At 41.2% G+C, this 19,441-nt stretch overlaps 2 protein-coding genes and 2 non-coding genes across 4 annotated transcripts; all 4 read left to right on the top strand.

The window, feature by feature from the left end:
* The first annotated feature begins 4,166 nt into the window (after positions 1-4,166).
* On the top strand, positions 4,167-4,238 carry trnah-gug. The gene has a single exon. It is a non-coding gene; the product is annotated as a tRNA-His (tRNA).
* A 698-nt stretch (positions 4,239-4,936) lies between these two features.
* trnah-gug lies at positions 4,937-5,008 on the top strand. The gene has a single exon. It is a non-coding gene; the product is annotated as a tRNA-His (tRNA).
* A 389-nt stretch (positions 5,009-5,397) lies between these two features.
* clptm1l (CLPTM1 like) lies at positions 5,398-15,488 on the top strand. Its single transcript, XM_041955070.1, has 18 exons — positions 5,398-5,652; positions 6,615-6,840; positions 6,948-7,042; positions 7,339-7,528; positions 7,965-8,164; positions 8,370-8,448; positions 8,937-9,054; positions 9,380-9,474; positions 9,776-9,860; positions 10,532-10,635; positions 11,184-11,249; positions 11,554-11,604; positions 11,773-11,855; positions 11,986-12,020; positions 12,151-12,206; positions 13,052-13,096; positions 13,264-13,379; positions 13,475-15,488. The coding sequence occupies exons 2-18, from the start codon at positions 6,676-6,678 to the stop codon at positions 13,557-13,559; spliced, it is 1,668 nt and encodes a 555-aa protein (XP_041811004.1). The 5' UTR covers positions 5,398-5,652; positions 6,615-6,675; the 3' UTR covers positions 13,560-15,488.
* Positions 15,489-16,736: 1,248 nt separating this feature from the next.
* rplp1 (ribosomal protein, large, P1) lies at positions 16,737-19,360 on the top strand. Its single transcript, XM_041955684.1, has 4 exons — positions 16,737-16,947; positions 17,953-18,027; positions 18,724-18,829; positions 19,234-19,360. Exons 1-4 carry the CDS (start codon positions 16,876-16,878, stop codon positions 19,314-19,316), a joined length of 336 nt encoding a protein of 111 aa, XP_041811618.1. The 5' UTR covers positions 16,737-16,875; the 3' UTR covers positions 19,317-19,360.
* Positions 19,361-19,441: the final 81 nt, after the last annotated feature.

Genomic DNA, 19,441 nt, shown 5'->3' with positions numbered 1-19,441 from the left:
AACACACCTTTAAATAAAAGACACAGCTCAGAAAAAATGAAACAAAGCATTACAAAAACATTAGGACAAAAAATATTAAAAGCCCTGGTGGAGATAATTTACTTAAGTAAAAGTAGCACAACAGTGTAGAAATACTCAATATATGAAATACATATAAATACAAACTTAAAGTATCAAAAGTAACAATACTCACATGCATCAGAATTATCCCTGCCAGTTTTATTATTATAGCATAGTATAATATATTATTGGATGATTATTACGAATACTCATGCAAAATGTACTATTGGTTGTTCAATATGCAACACATGCATCATGTTGTGTAAATTGATCATGTTTTGTATTTTAAATCTTAATCTGAAGAGTGACTGCAGCTGTCAAACAAATTAAAAATTACAATATTTCTCGGGGAAATGTGGTGGAGGAGAAGCTTAAAATAGCGGGGAATGGAACCACTCCATCACTTTGTTAAAGAAATGCATTAAACATAAGCATTAAGAGCAAAAAGCGCCCTTAACGGATGACTTTCCATGAACAAAAGTGGGAAGAGAAGTGATTTAAAAGACAGTGAATCTGCTGCTGTAACGTTCCCCGACTGGGTGTTTCAGAGTCTGGAGGCCCTGAGAGCAAAAAGTCCGGTCACCTTTAGTCTCAAACTGGGACTGAGGAGCAGTTAGAAGAATCTGCCCGAGGATCCACGCCTGCTCTCTGGCTCACGCAGGGCCAAAATTTCAGCAATTTAGCTAATGTATGTGACTCATGTTTCCTGAGGGAAGGGAACAAGTACATCACTGGTATGGGATAGGCTGAAGCCTTTTAATCACATCTGACAAGTAAATGGGCGTGGAATGCATCAGGGGAAAGTTCTGCCCTTCTCCTGGTCATATATTTAAAACGGGGCCATTTTTTCTTCGCATCTCTCTTTTTTGTGCCGCTCTTGACATCCTGTTCCGCCCAAAGGCTCCGAAACACAGGCTGAGTATTTCATGACTTTGGGAAGCTTGATTGTCATGCAGGTCCCTTCTCCCTCATGTACTCTTTCAGGTTTGTTACAATAATGGGTTAAGTCTCAAAATGAAACTTAAAACTCATGAAAAAGCAAATATTAGACTGTATGATACACCTGTGTAGGACATCTAATCTCATTCAGAAATTCACAGTGGTGGAAGGATGTCACATCCTTGACAGTACAACAATAACTTAAAATACTCCAAAAATACACAATTATACTTAAAGTATATAAGCAAAAATACTGGTTCTACAGAAAAATGTCCCTTCTGACTTGTACATTATGATTCATTGCTTTATTTGATGCAGCAATGTGTTAGCAGTATTTTACTGGTGTAGCTGCTTGAGATGAAGGTAGTTTTAACTACTTTATCTACAGTTAGCTAGTTTAACCCTGTGGTCATCGACCTGGGGGTCACAACATTAATCAGGGAGGTTGTAAACTTATTGGAAAACTTGGTGGAAACAAAAAAGTTGTGCAACACAAATTTCTATTGCTTCTTTAACTTTGGACTGGATCCATCCACCCATTTTCCTCCACTCATCTGGGGCTGGTTTGCAGTAGCAACAAACTAAACAAGGTAGTCCAGATGTCCCTCTGCTGTCCCTCTCATTTTCTAGCTCTTTATAGGGAATTCTCAGGCACTCCCAAACCTGGTGAGGGCTCTCCAGCATGCTCTGGGTCTCATAAGAAATGTGCCAGGGAGGCCTCCTGATCAGCCTGAACTACCTCAACTGGCTCCTTTCAACACAAAGAAGGAGCTACTCCTAGCTCCCTCCAGGTGTCTTAGCTCCATCTCGGACTCTGAGCCCAGCCATCCTGTGGAGGAAACTCATTTCAGCCACTTGTGTCTGAGATCTCATTCTTTCAGACTCTACCCAAAGATCATTTGTGAGGGTTGGAACAAAGCTTGTCTGGTGAATTCAAAGCTTTGGCTCACGAACTGACGAAGCCGAAAGAACCGCATCATCTGCAAAGAGCAGGAAAGCAATTCTGAATCTATTCTTTAATGTGAAATACTGGATAATTTCACATGTCTAACCCTCAAACAATTATCTAAATGAAACTATTTAAGTGTCAAGAAGAAATCACTCTTGCGAACTGCTAACAACTCAAAGACATCTAAAATGTGACAGGGCACAAACCAAATAAGATCATTGTGTGTTTGTTAATGCAAAATCTTAATTCTGAATAAAACTAGCAATTATATCCATCAATTAAATGCATTAGAGTAAAAACAACAGTATTCCCCGCAAAAATGGCTCGAATGAAAAAATTGCATCAAATGGAAATTCTTAAAGTACAAGTACCTCAAAATTGCACTTAAGTGGAGTACTTTGTGTACTGAGTTACTTCCCAAAACTATAAGCGTCATAGATATATTATTTAATAATTATTTTAAGATGGTGATCTTTGATAAATTATTTTTTTACAACCTGTTTCTTGGTTTCAAGGCCTGAAAAACAGCAAACAAGACACTGACACTATACAATATAACAAAAGAAACAAAACAACCAAATGACAATAAAAAACTAATTACCCCAGCACAAACAATGGTTTGTCATACTGTTTGAATATTTTCCTGCGGTTTAGCACCTTTAATTTAGTGTTTTCAGCCGCTGATGGCAGATCATGGCCTAATCTGACGATCTTTATCATCAGTGTTGATGAGGCCCAAAAGGGTCGTCAGCCATCTGACAGACAGGAAGCATGAGATGCAGTCATTGGTGTACAGGGAGTAGGGTGGGATCAAGCAACACATCTCTCTCAGTGATGCAGCAGAGACAGGTGGGCCCACAGTAAAGTTAGTCTAATAACACCCACCCGAAGATTTATGAAGTGACGTTCAGCTGGGAAATTTGCCCACAGAGCACTTCCATCCTGCATGATGGCGCCGAATTCACAGCTGCTGCATATTCCACGCACAACTTCCTGAGGGCAGCGTCGTTGGGGTTTTGCAGGAGCTCTTGGAGAACTGAAGGGACCATGTCGACAAGGCAGACGCTCCACTGTGTTTGTCCAGCAGCAGGTCAAGGAGTGGGGCTGTGATCCACGTAAGATCAGAAAACACTGAGAGATACAAGCACTTCATTAAGATTGAGGTCAGCACAACTGGCCCGGACTCACGGCAGGCGAGCTTGACCCTCTTCAGCACAGGAATGATCAAAGTGGGTTCAGATCTCATTTGGGGACAAACAGCATCTGGTTAAATGCTGCTCGTTAAATGTCACTGTGACTGTTGTCGATTTGGGCAAATTCAGGCTGTTTCATAGTGCTAAGAATATTTCACAGGTTAGAGCAGAGGCATGAAGAATCAGTAATGCACTTTTATATTTTTCCTGCCCTGAGGGATTCATTTGTACTGGCTGTTAAATCATTTTACCCCCTGGTACCTCGACCCCTCCATGAGTCTGTATTGACATGATTATTATCCTTCTCTGTTTAACACACAACCTCTGTACTGTTTTCTAACGCATTTTTTAATTCATATAAATCCTGGAAAAGAGTCCCTACACTGCTAAATGCAAATCAGTTATTCCTGCATGATAGTATCTCAGTTTATATCGGGCTGATTGGGTCGATGTGGGTTGAAGGGAGTGTTGGTGTTCGCTGAGGAACACCCAGGTGGACAACAACAGTGTGGGAATCTGGAAAATATGCAGCGCATTTCCTGCTTTGGTGTAAGAGGAGCAGTCATGGCAGAACGGTCTTATGCAACCAAAGCTGGATGAGCTTGGATTAACAGTACAATCATGTTTTAAATACTATGACTGTCATTAAATAGCCTCACATAGAAATGCTTTCACAACAAGCATTTAAATCAATGCTCAGTTTTTCATGACTCAAAACATCAAACACAGGGGGAAAAACGACTTGCTTTTGCCAAACTGGGGAACTTTAAGTCGTGTTCAGCACTTGATTTAAGTTGTTTTGCTGACTGTTCGAGGGATTTATTGTCACGTCACATCTTTTTTCTAATCGAATAAAAACGCATACTTAACTCTGTACTCATATCTGTTTTCAGAGTGACAGAGCAAGAATGATAGATTACAGATCAACACTGATCATAGAAAATATACATCGCTTTTAAACTTTTCTATCAAATTTTGTGCACTTGTTTCACATTTAAACAGTAACTTGTCAGGCTTACTGGCCAGCCGTGATCGTATAGTGGTTAGTACTCTGCGTTGTGGCCGCAGCAACCCCGGTTCGAATCCGGGTCACGGCAGCCTGTTTTGACATGGAGACAGACACAAAGAAAGACGACAAGATGTACCTATTATGAGGGTTGTTCTTTCCTCACAATCGGGTTCATCCCTCAGTCAAAGAAGGAGGAGATGAGAAGTTTGACAGTTAACAGTCATGATAACTGCAGCCCGGTTCTTCTTCTGTGGCACCGTTTCATAAAGAAAGGGACCAATATTTCAATATAGGAACAGAAAAAATGTAAAAAAAATAAAAATAAGAGGTTCAGAATTGTGAGAGACATTTACAATGAACTGATAATACGTCAAACATACAAATATTAAGATAATGATAAAAACATAAAAATAGCAAACAAAAAAGGAGAATAAACTCGATAATAACAAAAGACAAGGGTACATAAATACATGCAAAAAATAGCAAAAATGACTTCATAAGAAATCAGACGATCGTGGGAGACAAAGTCCAGTAGTGGAGCAGGTTAATGTATTTCTTATGTATCACTCTGATTAATTCAGAGCATTAACAGAGTGAATTTATCTATTTCTACTGAAAAATTAAGGATATTTGGCAAAACCTTTCAGCTTGTGTAGAAAGAATCTTGACATTGGAACAAAAAGTAACTGCGGATCAACATGTTTAATGTTGTATGGCAAAGCAAGGAAAACTGGTTCTTAACAAGAAGGAGTTGGTGAAGGTCCCCTCCCGCAAAATGAATGGCCAGCCGTGATCGTATAGTGGTTAGTACTCTGCGTTGTGGCCGCAGCAACCCCGGTTCGAATCCGGGTCACGGCAGCCTGTTTTAATTGGGAGATACACTCTGTTTGAAACTGATATTTCCATTCAACAGAGAGACTCGTAATTTATTCTAACCTACTAACTCTTAATCTCAAAATTGGACACTGGTATAAAAAAACGCAACCCCACCTGTGTTTGATTTCATGTATTGCCCTAACGATTAATCAATGTGTATCATTGTACCGGACATATTATTATAACTTAAAACATTAAATTTACCTTTTCTGAAAAGTCTTAATCTCCCCATGCAAAATGTTTATACTTTATAATAGCTGCTTATTTAGACTAAGTAACTGCTATGTTAAAATACAGTGTAATCCGGTCTTCAGCATCTCAGTGACGTGACGTGAGGTCTCGCGTTACCACCCCAAATCCCGTCCAAGAAACCAAGCAGGAAGCGAATGGCGGAAACGTAAATCCACCTCACGCTTTCATTTTTAACATTTTTTGAGCATACGTGTTTTTTCCTGAATGGAGAGTAGACAGCAGAAGCCTTCAGCTAACATCGGTGGACGATTTTGAAGAGACGATGTTGTCGCGTCTTATTACCTGGCGGCTTCGGTAGCGTGAAAGGACGGATAGGCAGCCAATGATCCATCTGAGAGTGTCCTGTCACTGACAGCCTGCCAGAGTAAACACCGGTAGGTTCAACGTTAACGTCTGGATTCTACTTTTAATACAGGCCAGGACACGTGACAGAAGATTACGTTAAAACCTTCAAATCTGCCAACACTGGCGCGCTGTTAAGTAAGATGAGTCGCAGATCTCAAGAAATATAAGTAAATTGATTAATCGTCGTTAGATAAAACATACAGAAGCACGGACGACTTGACAGCAGCTGTGTCTGAGTATAGGGAAGTTAGAGGGCTTCGGATTGCCTCCATCCTACCTACAATCAATCAAATGGTGGTAAATCACAACCACCTGCAAATAACTGATGGCTATTTACTGTGACTTCGGGCAAAAAGGTGATGTGCTGAGTCTGAAAACACCATCTAATGTTATATCTAGAGGTAAGGTCCAGATTCCACTCGTCATTCATCGCAGCTGGGTAGTGTAGTCCAACAATCACAAACTGGATGAGCAAGCTTTGGCAACCATCTTTAACCAGCTGTATCCTATACTTATTGAAAGACTCGACAAATGCTTTTTTTCATGCATTAAAGCATGTTGTCAAGCACTTTATGAGAAATACTGCATGGCTAAAGGTATGTGTTCACCCCTCCCCAGTCCCAGCAGCAGTTTGGGGATGGGCCTTTCCTGTTTCAACTTGACAATGGACCCATGCACAGAGCCAGGTCCAGAAAGACATGTTTTTTGCTCAGGGGTGGTAGAACAAATCCTTGCAGCCAGGCTCCAAAATCTTGAACTCTGTTATAGTTTGATGTCCTTGGTTTTGTGATGAGATCTTCAGCAGGTTGTTCAGGTGTCTGCATACTTTTGTGTACTTTAATTTCTCTGATTAAACTTTTGTGAGAATTAAGTGAAGAAGCGAAGCTGATGATCCCTCAGCAGCATTCTTTTATATCATGCACTGATTTTTGGCTTTCACTGCGCCTCCTCCAGCACGCTACCCCTCTACCTGTGACTCCTCATTTTGCAGACGCATGGCCCCGCACCTCAGCTAGCCGAGGGAGACGACATAACGACACAACGCTGGCATCATGTTCCTCAAGACATCGTTCACCACCCTTGTCGTGGGGGTGTTCGTGGTGTACGTGCTCCACACCTGCTGGGTGATGTACGGGATAGTGTACACTAAACCCTGCGACAACCCCAAAGGTCACAACTGTATCACGCCCTTCCTGGCAGGGAACCCGAAACTGCAGGTCAGTAACGTGCAGGGAGGGGTGGCTGGTGTCACTGTTCAGTTGTGATGAGGCCTGTGGTATTATGTATAAAGTAATATGTGTAATATCTCTCTGTATGTATCCAGCTGAGTATCTACACTGCACTGCAGGCCAATGCAAAGGGAGGACATACCCTCATCCACAAAGAAGACAAATTTGATGTCAACAGCAAGTTTGAGAGGTTGGTTAGTGCCTTTTTAGATTGCACATAGAATAGAAAAGAGTCAATTAAAACCTGGGGAATACCTTTTTTCTGTCCCCTGATCTGATTGGTTAAGTCGGTCAAAGCTGTAAATGAGCTGATTAACATTGAAAGTTAATGGACCCCGGAGCATTATTCAGATGAATGATATCAGTCTCGCTAGGTACTAAAACAGATGTTGAATGTGCTTCAGTGCAGTCATATTGTAACAATTACAGGGAATTTTAATTGAAGAACTGTAGATCATCTTCCCACCTTCTCTCTTTTTCCTCCAGGATAATAAATGTCTCGCTCCCTGCGAAGACCCGTAACAACGGAACTTTATACGCACTAATATTTGTCCACCAAGCTGGCGTCACCCCGTGGCAGGATCCACGACAGGTCCACTTGGTGGCTCAGCTCACCACCTACATGGTCCCTAAACCGCCTGAAATCTCTCTGATATCCGGAGAGGATCAAACACAGGTAGGGAGTTGTTCCAAAGTTCAGGCTGAAAGTGAATGGTGATGATGTTTTCTGAATAAACATGTGGGTGTTTATGGGCATGGGGAGGAGCTTACAGTAGCCACGTCAATGGAAAAATACTGTAACCTTTACTTTGTGATTGTTGTCTTCTCTTTTTATTTGTCTGTTACATTTATTCTGTCTTATATTTTAAGCTCTTTTTGTTTTCTATGTTGTATAAATAGTTTATATGAGTAGTTATTTTTACTTGTAGCAGGTCTTATATTTTGCAATGTTGTTATCAATATTTGTAACTTCTCTCAGTCATTCAGCTGACATCTTATATTTTTGTAATACCCAATAAGCTTCACTGCAGATTAATATAGATCCAGAAGAGATCAGATGCTAATGAGGCTTTTGATTGGAGAGTTAAATTTCCATCTGTGTGTTCGCACAGGCTCAGGGAGAAGAAGCCCAGCAGAAGAAACGGCGTGACGGTAACCCTGCGGCAGGGGCTGGAGCTGGGGGTGGTCCCACGTCCATGTCAGATCACCCAGCCTCCCACTGGCGCTCCCGCCTGACCCTCAACATCGTTGGTGACCACTTCCTGTTCGACAAAGAATACCTGCCCAGCGATGTCTACAGATACCTCAGAGTGTAAGATAGTGGAGACAGAAACACACACGCACAGACAGCACTCTCTGAGACCGTCTGGTATAGTCTGGAAACACATACTGCTATAGAGATACAGATTTTTTGGAGCACACTGAGTAGCACAGACTGAATGTCCATAAAATGAGATATGCAGCTTTTAAACAGGATCCAGAGGCATCACAGGATGTTTTGTTTTTCCGTGTTTCAGATTCCAAAACGGTAACAAGATGGTTTATCTACCTCTGCTGTTTGTTGATGAGCTCAGCAACCGGGTCAAGGACCTCGTGGTAAGCTTTTACATAGAAATAGATATTATATAATTCACTGTAACTCACTGTCTGGCAGATTTTCTGGCAGCCAAAACTCGTCTCAGCTCATTATCACAGAGATGCAGTAAAATGCAAACAAAAAGCAAAAAGTAAAGTATTTCTGACAAGTTTACAGACGTTTGGAGGTCATTACACATCAGCGAAAGATAAGATTATGTTGATCTAGAACGGGCATGTCCAAACTATTCCATAAAGGGCCGTCTGGCTGCAGGTTTTCATTCCAACCAAGGAGGAGCACACCAGGCTGGTCTCATTTAATCAGCTGATCTCAGTCTTCAGCTCATAATTAGGTGACCTCTTGACTGGTTGCAACAAAAACCTGCAGCCACGCATCCCGTTATGGAATAGTTTGGATATGCCTGATCTAGAATATGAGAACAGACCTGCAGTGCTTTAGAAGCTGAGCATGTAAAATAATGTGTGTGTGTGTGTGTGTGTATTTGTAGGAGATCAACAGTACCTCCATGGAGCTCCCTCTGACCATCTCCTATGACTCTATCTCTCTGGGGAGGCTGCGATTCTGGATCCACATGCAAGATGCTGTTTACTCTCTGCAGCAGTTTGGTATGTCTATCTGTCTCACAAACACAAACACGCATACACACACGTTTCCATCACTTCAGAGGACATTACGTTGACTCACTTTCCTTTCCTGGAGACTTACACAAACCCTAACCATAAGCACTACTTGTGTAACCCCGACCTCAACCCTAAAGTATAACGATTTACATTATTGGACTTGCATTTTGTCCCCAAAAGGAATCCACAATATGTCTGCGTAAACAGATTCTTGTGTATGAGAAATACATACACACACACACACAGCGTCTCCAAGCCTTGCACTCTAATCATGTATATTTCTCTGTCCGTCTCCCTGTATGTGTTGCAGGTTTCACAGAAAAGGATGCTGATGAGATTAAAGGAATCTTTGTGGATACCAACCTGTACTTCCTGGCTCTGACCTTCTTTGTGGCTGCCTTCCATGTAAGTCTTAACACAGAGCACTGTGCTCAAAGCAGAATAGAGCTCAAAGATCGGTGCGTTTGTTTATTGTTTGCATTCTGATTTTGGTTACTTGACGTAACAACATGTGAATACTGTAGCTGATCAGACATATTGGATTTGGTTAAAGTGCAACTTTCCAACAAGCACATAAAATGTGCATGGCAGGCTAAATAAAAACATCCTAAAGTATAAAAAGAAACATTTGAAATATAAGTCTTGACAAGCTTGCCAAACTTGAGTGTTTGAAAAACTGAATATTATGTTGTACTTGCTTTTTCAGCTCCTCTTTGACTTCCTGGCGTTCAAGAACGACATCAGCTTCTGGAAGCAGAAGAAAAGCATGGTGGGAATGTCCAGCAAAGCAGGTAGGGAGCTTTGTTCTCATGAAAAAAAAACACACATCTGGGCAGGAAACAAATGCAAACCAGATGACACATTTGGAAAGGTCTGAATATTCAGCTGCACACCATACATTTGCTGCGACTGAGTCAGTAGAGCATGCACAGTACAGCATGCAACTGTCACCCCTTTAGAAAAATGTGTAATACAAGTGATTCTACAAGAAAGCAGGCATCGGTGGCGTGTCATAGCATAATCTAACTCCGTGAGTCTGGACTGCTGGGTGGCCAGATGTTGCATTCTGCTTCCTTCTGCTCGGCACTGGAGTAAGCGATGCTCTTGCACGCTTGCTCTCTGGTGATGGCGAGAATTGGCCATCTGCAAAATGCTGTTGAGCAATATTTCGCCCACGGCAGCGTGAGCAAGTGGCTTGTACTGAATGATTCTGAATAGTTTTATAATTTTTTGGCAAGACCTCTTTCCTGCACAGGTGTTGTGTATATCCACACATCTGGCACAACTTGAGTAAGAAATACAATAACATCGGTGTGGACAGAATATGATGACGGATAACCTTGCAAATGCTTGAAAATAGTGGTAAATCTATCATCCGCTAGATTAAAGGATTAAATCTTGACCAGCAGTAACCTAGGCAAAGACAGTGTAACATGTCGTGTTTGTGCGTTTTGTTTTTCAGTGCTGTGGCGATGTTTCAGCACCATAGTGATTTTCCTCTATTTGTTTGATGAGCAGACCAGCCTGCTTGTCCTCATACCTGCGGGCATCGGCTCTATCATTGAAGTAAGTGCACATAGACTGCATACATTGGGAAACATCTGTATGGATAGAAGTATATGTGATGTCGCTCATTTACATTCAGAATGGATTTAACATTTACTTACATAATGTACGTTTATACAAATGTTATTAGGCCATTCAATATTTAGATATGTAATAATACTTAACTAGTAATGTCTTCAAAATCATGTGTTATGGTTGTAATCTTGGACCAAATGTTGTTTTTGTGGCTAAGAATGATAAAGTTGTTTTCGCACAAAGCTCTGACATTATTGAACGGGTATTTCTTACATTTTTTTCAGTGTCAGTGTGACACTTCCCTTTGTCTCTACCTGACACCTGCAAATTATTTGTCAAATATGGCAACGTTTACTTTGCTCACATCATTATATTGTGTTATTTCCCTTAATTGAGGCTTTAATTCTCCAATTTAGCATCACTTAACGTCATTCTTTAAATGTTAAACAAAGCTTATAAGTATAAATTATCTCATTCTTGTTGATTAATGCATGATATTCAGTGTTTTGGGAATGTTTTTTTTGTAATTGCAGGTATGGAAAGTTAAGAAGGCCTTTAAGATTCAGGTTTTCTGGAAAGGAGGCAAACCAACATTCCTGGTATGTGTGTGTGAGTTGATCACCTGTGGGCTGCTCTACACTGTTTTACTGTTTGTTGGTGGTAAATGAATTGATATGAGGACTGTCAGTACCATTTCCTCTGAACTCATGTGCACAGCTTTCTTTCTGTGGATTTCATTCATTCTGCCTGCTTGCTGCTATGATAGAGCTTCTACTGAATTAGTGTGAAAGCACAGAGCAGATACTGCTGATAAAGGATGCAATGAAAATATTTTTATGCAGAAGTCTAGGTTGGAGTGCTACAAAGGGCAGTTCTAAGTGTTTTTTCTTTCCTGTGCAACAGTTTGGGAAATTAGATGAATCAGAGCGGAGAACAGAAGAGTACGACACACTGGTAGGACCTCATGAAGTCGCGACCACACACACAAGCATAAACACTACAGTGCAATAAAGCACACTTTCCACACACTGTGCATAAGTGAACCATCAGTTTGTGGAGATATTATTAAAGCATTTTATTGGAGATTACACTAACTGTTATGTGCATTGTGTTTCTCTGCAGGCCATGAAGTATCTCTCATACCTTCTTTACCCGCTGTGTATCGGAGGGGCTGTGTACGCTCTAATATTCCTACGATATAAGAGGTGGGGGTCTGTGCGTGTACACGACGTGCAACATTTATACAGCATGATTACTAATCATGTGATGCCGATGTCACCGATCTCACCAGTTGTTCCATGTTTATCTCTGTCTGTTTCTCTGGCCTTCTTGTAGTTGGTACTCGTGGTTGATCAACAGTTTGGTTAATGGTAAGCTTTTTAAATAATATGGATAAAGCACCATATGAATTAATCAGTTCATTCATAACAATATTAGAATTACAATTTCATTACCTCGTTGTGTGACTGATGCTTCATAACGTGTTCTTGACCATTCCAGGTGTGTATGCCTTCGGCTTCCTCTTCATGCTTCCTCAGCTGTTTGTCAACTATAAGGTCAGTTCATGTGTGTGCGAGTGAGGTCTTACTCTTGATAAAATTTGATAAGATACATTTATTATATTAACATTTGTGCCACATCTCACGTCTGAGTGGAGAGCGTAACTGCTACAGTTATTGAAGGGACCCTGTGGAGTTGTCTTCCAAGCAAAAGTTACGTTCAGTGTCGCTCACAAAAACCCACCGTGTACCCTTGAAGTTCAATTCAAGTGCTTTTTCTTGCTCCTTCCCTGCTAAAATATTTTCAAAGCCCAGGTATTTTAAATCCAGCTTTGTTTATGTCCATGTTTAGAAGCTTGCAGCCTGCCAGTCATCACAATTATTCTTGTCTCCTGGTGTTGAAACATTAAATAATCCTGATCAAAACGTACAACCAAAGTTAACATGAACAGCTGGTAAAATAAACATGGCAACAATATACGTTGCTTGCTGTGGGTATAAAAGAATTCTGTAAACTTCTTTTTCACAATTGCATTTACAGTAACAATTTTAATGTGACGATACAGCCTTCGAGAGTCTGGAAACTCTTGGTTTAGATATCTTGAAAGTGCTTGAAAAGCGCTTGAATTTTACTCTGTGTATCACCTGCATTCGCGTGCCTCCTCCACACGCCGGTGCATGCATGACATAAACAAATGTGGGACTCACTCATTGAAGAACAGCTCCATAGCGCTACGAGAGGTCAGAAGCTCCACATGGAGCCTTTAACTGCTCCAGATCCTCAAGGAAAGTGTGCCTGCTTCAACATGAAAGATTTTGATTCTCAAACTTCGAGGAAAACAGAATTTGCACCACAGAAATTCTTTAAATGTCCCACTGACTGACTACGCTTAATTCAACAGCTGAAATCTGTGGCCCACCTGCCCTGGAAAGCCTTTATGTACAAGGTGAGACACAACTCCAGATACTCAGTTATGTGATATGACACCCATTTTTCAGCACTGTTATTTTCAAATGTTAAAGAAAGTCAAATGAAGTGAATTGAAGTCCCTGTTTCTGAATATCTTCATGGGTGATTGGCGCGTTTTTAAATTGTTGATCGATTGATTACCAGGCATTCAATACCTTCATCGACGACGTGTTTGCCTTCATCATCACCATGCCAACGTCCCACAGACTGGCCTGTTTCCGAGACGATGTGGTGTTCCTCATTTACCTCTACCAGAGATGGTACAGACACACACACCAACACCACAAAGATTCCTCAGTCCAATAAAACATACCAGACAGTCTCCAAACCTAAAACCCTCTGTCTCTTTCCCCAGGCTCTACCCAGTGGACAAAACCAGAGTGAATGAATATGGAGTTTCTTACGATGAAAAACCCAAAGGAAAGACTCACAAGGACTAGAGAGGAGAGGGGTTATTGGCTTCCAGGATGTGATATCTGCAGGTTTTGTCTTCAGTCCACTGGTACCCACTGATTTCATTTGGTATCAGCTGAGCTGGTTCTACAATCCAGAGGCACCTGGAAAACCATTTTTCACTTTCTGGCCAGTAAGTGGACCAGGTGCATCAACATACTCATGGTTTTGCACTTTTTCCATCCCGTCCAAATGTGCAAAGCTTTGGAAGCTCAACATCTACTTATCTATCTTTAGCCGTCTGGGGGGGTATTTTTTGTTTTACAGTGTGCGACGGGACAGGGAGTTCAGAATGATAAATCTCTGACCCATTTCAAGCTGACGCAAGAGCCTGGAAAAAACGTGCTGCTGATTGGTGTGAATGGCAGGCAGCCTGCTCACAGGTATGAGCGGGCCTGCCGCAGGTCAGACGCTGCTCAGCTTTGGTATGAAAGTGTACACTTGTACACAGATAATGGCGGCAACTCCGAGCTTCTCAGCCATAAATTCTACTCTTCCTTTTTTTCAAACATCATGTCAACACACACACTCACACTCACACTCACGTTGCCCCTTGAGAACCACTGTAAATATTTTACTTTCAGAATTTTAATTGCGGTGTCAAAAAAGGATTATCATTTTAAACATTTTGATGTTTCAGGATTCCAATTCACTGAAAGAGTACGTTTTTCTTTCCATATAATTATTCCATAAGCGCCAAGCCTGACCGGACTTTCCCAGTGGTAGTCATAGTTTGGATGTTGACGTCAATGGTATTTCCAAGCTGGAAACTGGTAATCACTGTTACTCTGATATACAGCAACATGAAAGCCACATTAGGCAAAGGTGGCCAGTACTGAGACACGTGGACCAGTGCACTGTTACCTCAGATAAATGCAGAATGTGAGTGCTTTTCTAGAAATTATGCTAATAATGTTTAAATATTACTCACTGAAAATACTGTTAACAATCTGCCTATTAGAAAGCATTAATGTGAAGACGTTTCAATTTTTTCACCCCAAATTCTCATGTGGACAGAGATAGCATGAGTTAACCCCTGGCCAACTTCCAGAATGACAGACCCTGTTTCAAAGTATGAACATACACAGTATATCCTTAAAATGACTGTGGCAGGACTCAAAGTAACAGGGACTCACAAAGAAATTTAAAAAACACCTGATTTTTGCTAATTTATCTTCCACCTATGCACAGAAAATGGCTGTCATAGAAGCAGAATAGAAGATTCTGAATTGTTGCCATGGTGACAGGGATGCATTGTCTGAATGTTCCAGAATCTTTGGCTGCGTAGAAGCAGATAGGCTCATTTAATTTGTTGCCATGGAGATTGGGATAAATTGCCTGGACACTTTAGAATCTTAAGTTTGAAAGTTCCAGAATCCTTTGAGTCTTCTTCTCCGTCCACTTGTTAAATACACTGTAACAGGAGGGTGCCACTGAAAGCCATATTGTCCTTTCCAGTCGCTCTAGTTTAGAAGTTTAACTGCTCAAGTATTTTTTTACATATCAGGGCCAAGAAAATATATTAGTGCCAAATGGAAGAATGTTTGTTTAAACTGCTTGTGAGCTTTATATGTTCACCATGAATGCTCCATCTGATGTTTTTAACTAGACACTAACATTGTGGGGGAAACAGTAAATGGCAAGACTTGAGGAAAGTATTACTACATCTGGATTTCAGTCACTTTTTTTTCCATGGTTCTTTATTTTTTTTTTTTTAATTGAAAGACTACTTGGAATCAACTAATACATTTTCAGTTACGACGGTCTATTAGGTCTGTGTACAAAGATTGAATGCAGGTTGCTGTTTCTGTGCAAATGCAGCCAGGTGAGATTGACCAGAAATTTGCCTTGAAATGGTTTTACTAATTGTAATGTTTGTGTGTTTTTAATTGAAATTAAATAAAATCGACTGACTGAACAAACTATTTGCATTGAATTTAAAACCTCTGGATATTTTTCTTCTGTACACATTCTTCAGAGTTTTGGTTTGAAGTAATACTACCTGCAGGAACTACACAAAACAAGCATATGGACTCGTGTAGTGTCAAGTTTCTGAACACCTGGTACCTCCATCCAGAGGTTTTGATAAAGTGCACCATATGTACATATATTCACATCTTTGGTACATAAAAGATACAACGAATATATAAAGATGATAAACAATAAACTGGACTGGTCCCACAACACTGATGCCCTGTACAAGAAGGGCCAGAGTCACCTCCACCTCCTGAGGAGTGTGCAGACCCCTGCTCACGACTTTTTATGACTCTGTGGTAGCCTCTGTTATCCTCTACGCTGTTGTCTGCTGGGCCCCAGGCAGCACAGAGCGGGACAGGAAGAGACTGAACAAGCTGGTCAGGAGGGCCGGCTGTGTCCTGGGCTGCCCACTGGACTCTGTGGAGGAGGTGGGTGAGAGGAGGCTGTTGGCCAAGCTCACAGCCATCATGGACAGCAGTTCTCACCCATTGCACCTGACTGTAGAGGAGCTGAGCAGCTCTTTCAGTGGCCGACTGAGACACCCTCAGTGCAGGAAGGAGCGCTACCGCAGGTCATTCATTCCCACCACTGTCAGACTGTACAACTCTACTGTGTATTATTATGTGCAATAAAGTCTGTTCTTCTCTGATTACAAACATCCAAACATTCAAATCCACTACTACTGGGCAAAAGACACTTTCTTTGACACTTTCTACCTATTTTTTTCTTTTTCTTTTCTTAAACTTACTGTACATAGGATGTTGTAATTTATTGCTCTGTTTGTTCTTATTTGCACTTTTATTGTTCTTGTTATTCCTATTGTTCTTATTTGCACCCTTATTGTTCTTATTTTGCACCTTATTGTTCCTATTGTTCTTATTTGCACCCCCCTTGTGTGTTCTGAAGAGCTTCTGTAAGAGTGAATCTATCTAAATCATTGTTTTTGTTTCTTGAAAATACACAGTAACAAGTATATCAAGACACAAAATAGGCAAAATGACAAGAGGAATTTGTTTTCTGTAATTGTGTTCAATTCAGCAGAAAATGTATTCATATTCAATCAGTGGAGCTTTCCAGCTTGAAGCGAATATTTTAACTTGGACTACGTCTGTCGTCACTTTGTGTGCGTCCTGACGTAGAGGAAACGCAACCCTGACGCACAGTATATCTTTCAAGCTCCCGCCCTCTCTCTTTCCTTTTCCGCTGTAGGAAGTTATCGTGCCTAAAGTGCTTGGTTCTTCATCCGAAGCTAAGGCCCTCAATCCGGCGACTAGCACCGTCAAATTTAGGCATCCAAAGCGATAAATATAAAATACAACATCTACAATGGCCTCCGTATCCGAGCTCGCCTGCATTTACTCTGCTCTGATCCTCCACGACGATGAAGTCACCGTCACCGTAAGTGTCCCGGCTTATCCCCGGCAGCTCAGCCGATACCGAGACTCTCGGACATATTGTGCTGGCAGTGGAAACACTAAGTCATAGTCCTAATGGAGTAACAACTGTACTGATAAACGGTGACAGATGTGTCTGTCAAAATACGTTCAGGTGTTAAATGTGTCCAAACAGTCCCATCTTTCGGCCAAAAATGGCGGTATGCTTGTTGCTAGCTAACGCTAGGCCACGTTTCTGTACCAGTGCAGCTCTTGTCTGCGTGGTGACTGTGATGGGGTACATTTACAACATGTGGTTGGGGTTGTTGTTGCTCGCCACACGTCTTAAACATTAAAAAGGGTTGAAGCTGTAGACAAGCCACTCTCTTTTTGACAGGTGCTAGCTAAAGCTAGCTTAGCCAAGCTCCACAACAGCGCACCATGCTTGTCAGAAAGCTCTCTCAGTGGAAAGTGGAGTTGTTATCTCCTACTTGTAACTACACAAGTAAATGTGTGCCTTGTTTCATTCATCACGACGCTCTATTTATTTGCTTAACGTAATCCTGACAGACTTGATACACGTGGATGCTGCACAAATTGATGTAGGATGTGCAAACCGCAGCATCACTCAGGACATCATGAGAGATAATGAAGTGAGCCTAATGTGGTAGCAATAACCACTTAAGGCAATTCATTTTATTATATGAATCAGAATAGCAGCACATCCTCACATTGGAATTGGTGGAATTAGAGAATGCTGATCTTGTATGAGTTAAATGATTTCTTGATTATCAAAATGGCTATTCGTTGATTCAGGCTTCCTCTCTTTAAACAAGCATTACTAGCATGTGACATGAAATATGTGGAGTAATGAAATAGTAGAAGTTAATGTGATAACGGAAATAAAGACTGGACTTAGTCCTAAATGTTCAACTGTTTTATTTTGTGTACTGATAAGCTGCATTAAGCCTGTGCTCATTATTTACAGATGAATGGCTTCTGTAGTAATCACTGTTTTCTGTGTCTGTAGGAGGACAAGCTGAATGCTCTGATCAAGGCTGCTGGAGTCACTGTGGAGCCCTTCTGGCCGAGTCTGTTTGCCAAGGTCAGAGGACACACACACACACACACACACGCAAGCTTTGTCAACACATACATGGACTGCTGTTGTGCTCTGATGTGGAGAGATTTTTGTTAACATTTGATGGAGTGGTATATGTGCAGGGTTTAAACCAGTAGGATGGCAAAGTTTCTGTTGCTTCTCCTAAAATCTTGAGTATCTTTGGCTCTGTGGCTTCCTTATGAAGTCACACGCAACCTGATTTCTGTTCATCATGTCTAGGTCTTCACGTCTGAGAATTAGTTTTAGGCTCAGTATTCCTGATCGCACATATTGTACAGTAAAGTCAGTTATGGTGAAGTTGAAAGTTTAGAAAGACGATGCCTGTAATAGCATGTTGTCAAGTGAGCAATCACACAAGTCGCTGTTTAATGTGTTGCCGTGTCATTGCTGAAGGTTTGACATTCAAAATGAAAATGGCAGAAACACTAGTAGGTAGAACTTAATAAATTTAGAGTTCTCAATGGGTTTGTGAAGAGGATTTGGCTGAACTGTGATAGGATTTCAGATTTGTACTGCCCAGTGTTAGGTGATCAACACAAACTTGAATTCCAGAAGAACTTGCTCTGCATTACAACAATCATGTCATGCCTAATTATGTAGGTTTGTGCATCAGTCAGCAAAGCAAGCCCTGGATGTGAATAAAGTTGCTCTTGACCCGTGAATGTCGTAATTTTTTAGGCTCTTACCAGCGTTGACATCGGTAGCCTGATCTGCAACGTCGGAGCCGGAGGTGGAGCTCCAGCTGGAGCCCCCGCTGCTGCCGCTGCTGCTGGTGACGCCCCAGGTAACTCGACAGACAGACTGAATCATCAGATACTACAGATACTTCAGTGTTTGTGTCACAGCAACATTAAAATGATATACATAATGATGAAATGGATGATATTACAGTCCCATGATCTAATTGTGCCTCTGAAGGAATGGACTTAATTTAGCCTGACTCTTGTAGTTCAATTTGAATACAGTGATATTAACTAAAAAAGAAAATTGCACCAAAAAAGGAAGCTGGCTGAGTAACCAGTTTACCCTCATCTTTTAGGACCATTGTGAAATCCAATCTCAGATTTTTGGCCCTGGGTTTGAATTGTCAGGTGTTCCAGAGTTTGGCTGCAGAGGCTAGTTTGTGCAGTCTGCATCTTAGACTTTGTTAACCATACCTTTTCTTTTTTTTTTTTTTTACCCCTACAGCCAAGGAGGAGGAGAAGAAGGAGGAGAAGAAGGAAGAGTCTGAGGAGTCCGATGATGACATGGGCTTCGGTCTCTTTGATTAAAACAGCTGTTTTTGTACGAAAACGCAATTAAAAATACAAAAATGGCCGCTGCCTTCTGACTCTTGTTTGTTGTCCTCCATGATATAGTCTGTGGTACCAACACAAATATACCCTGTCACTACTAA

This window comes from Chelmon rostratus, chromosome 16 (assembly GCF_017976325.1).
Source record: "Chelmon rostratus isolate fCheRos1 chromosome 16, fCheRos1.pri, whole genome shotgun sequence".
In the NCBI taxonomy this organism is placed as follows: domain Eukaryota; kingdom Metazoa; phylum Chordata; class Actinopteri; order Chaetodontiformes; family Chaetodontidae; genus Chelmon; species Chelmon rostratus.
Note: the sequence above shows the minus strand (reverse complement) of the source record. Positions and strands in the feature narration are given on the sequence as shown.

Bases quoted from the DNA above. Each gene is read 5' to 3' on its own strand.
- clptm1l (XM_041955070.1), top strand. From the start codon at position 6,676: ATGTTCCTCAAGACATCGTTCACCACCCTTGTCGTGGGGGTGTTCGTG. The intron at 11,605-11,772 runs GTAGGACCTCAT...GTTTCTCTGCAG, and splicing joins CAGAAGAGTACGACACACTG to GCCATGAAGTATCTCTCATA. The intron at 12,207-13,051 runs GTCAGTTCATGT...TTAATTCAACAG, and splicing joins AGCTGTTTGTCAACTATAAG to CTGAAATCTGTGGCCCACCT.
- rplp1 (XM_041955684.1), top strand. From the start codon at position 16,876: ATGGCCTCCGTATCCGAGCTCGCCTGCATTTACTCTGCTCTGATCCTC. The intron at 16,948-17,952 runs GTAAGTGTCCCG...CTGTGTCTGTAG, and splicing joins ACGATGAAGTCACCGTCACC to GAGGACAAGCTGAATGCTCT. The intron at 18,830-19,233 runs GTAACTCGACAG...TTACCCCTACAG, and splicing joins TGCTGCTGGTGACGCCCCAG to CCAAGGAGGAGGAGAAGAAG.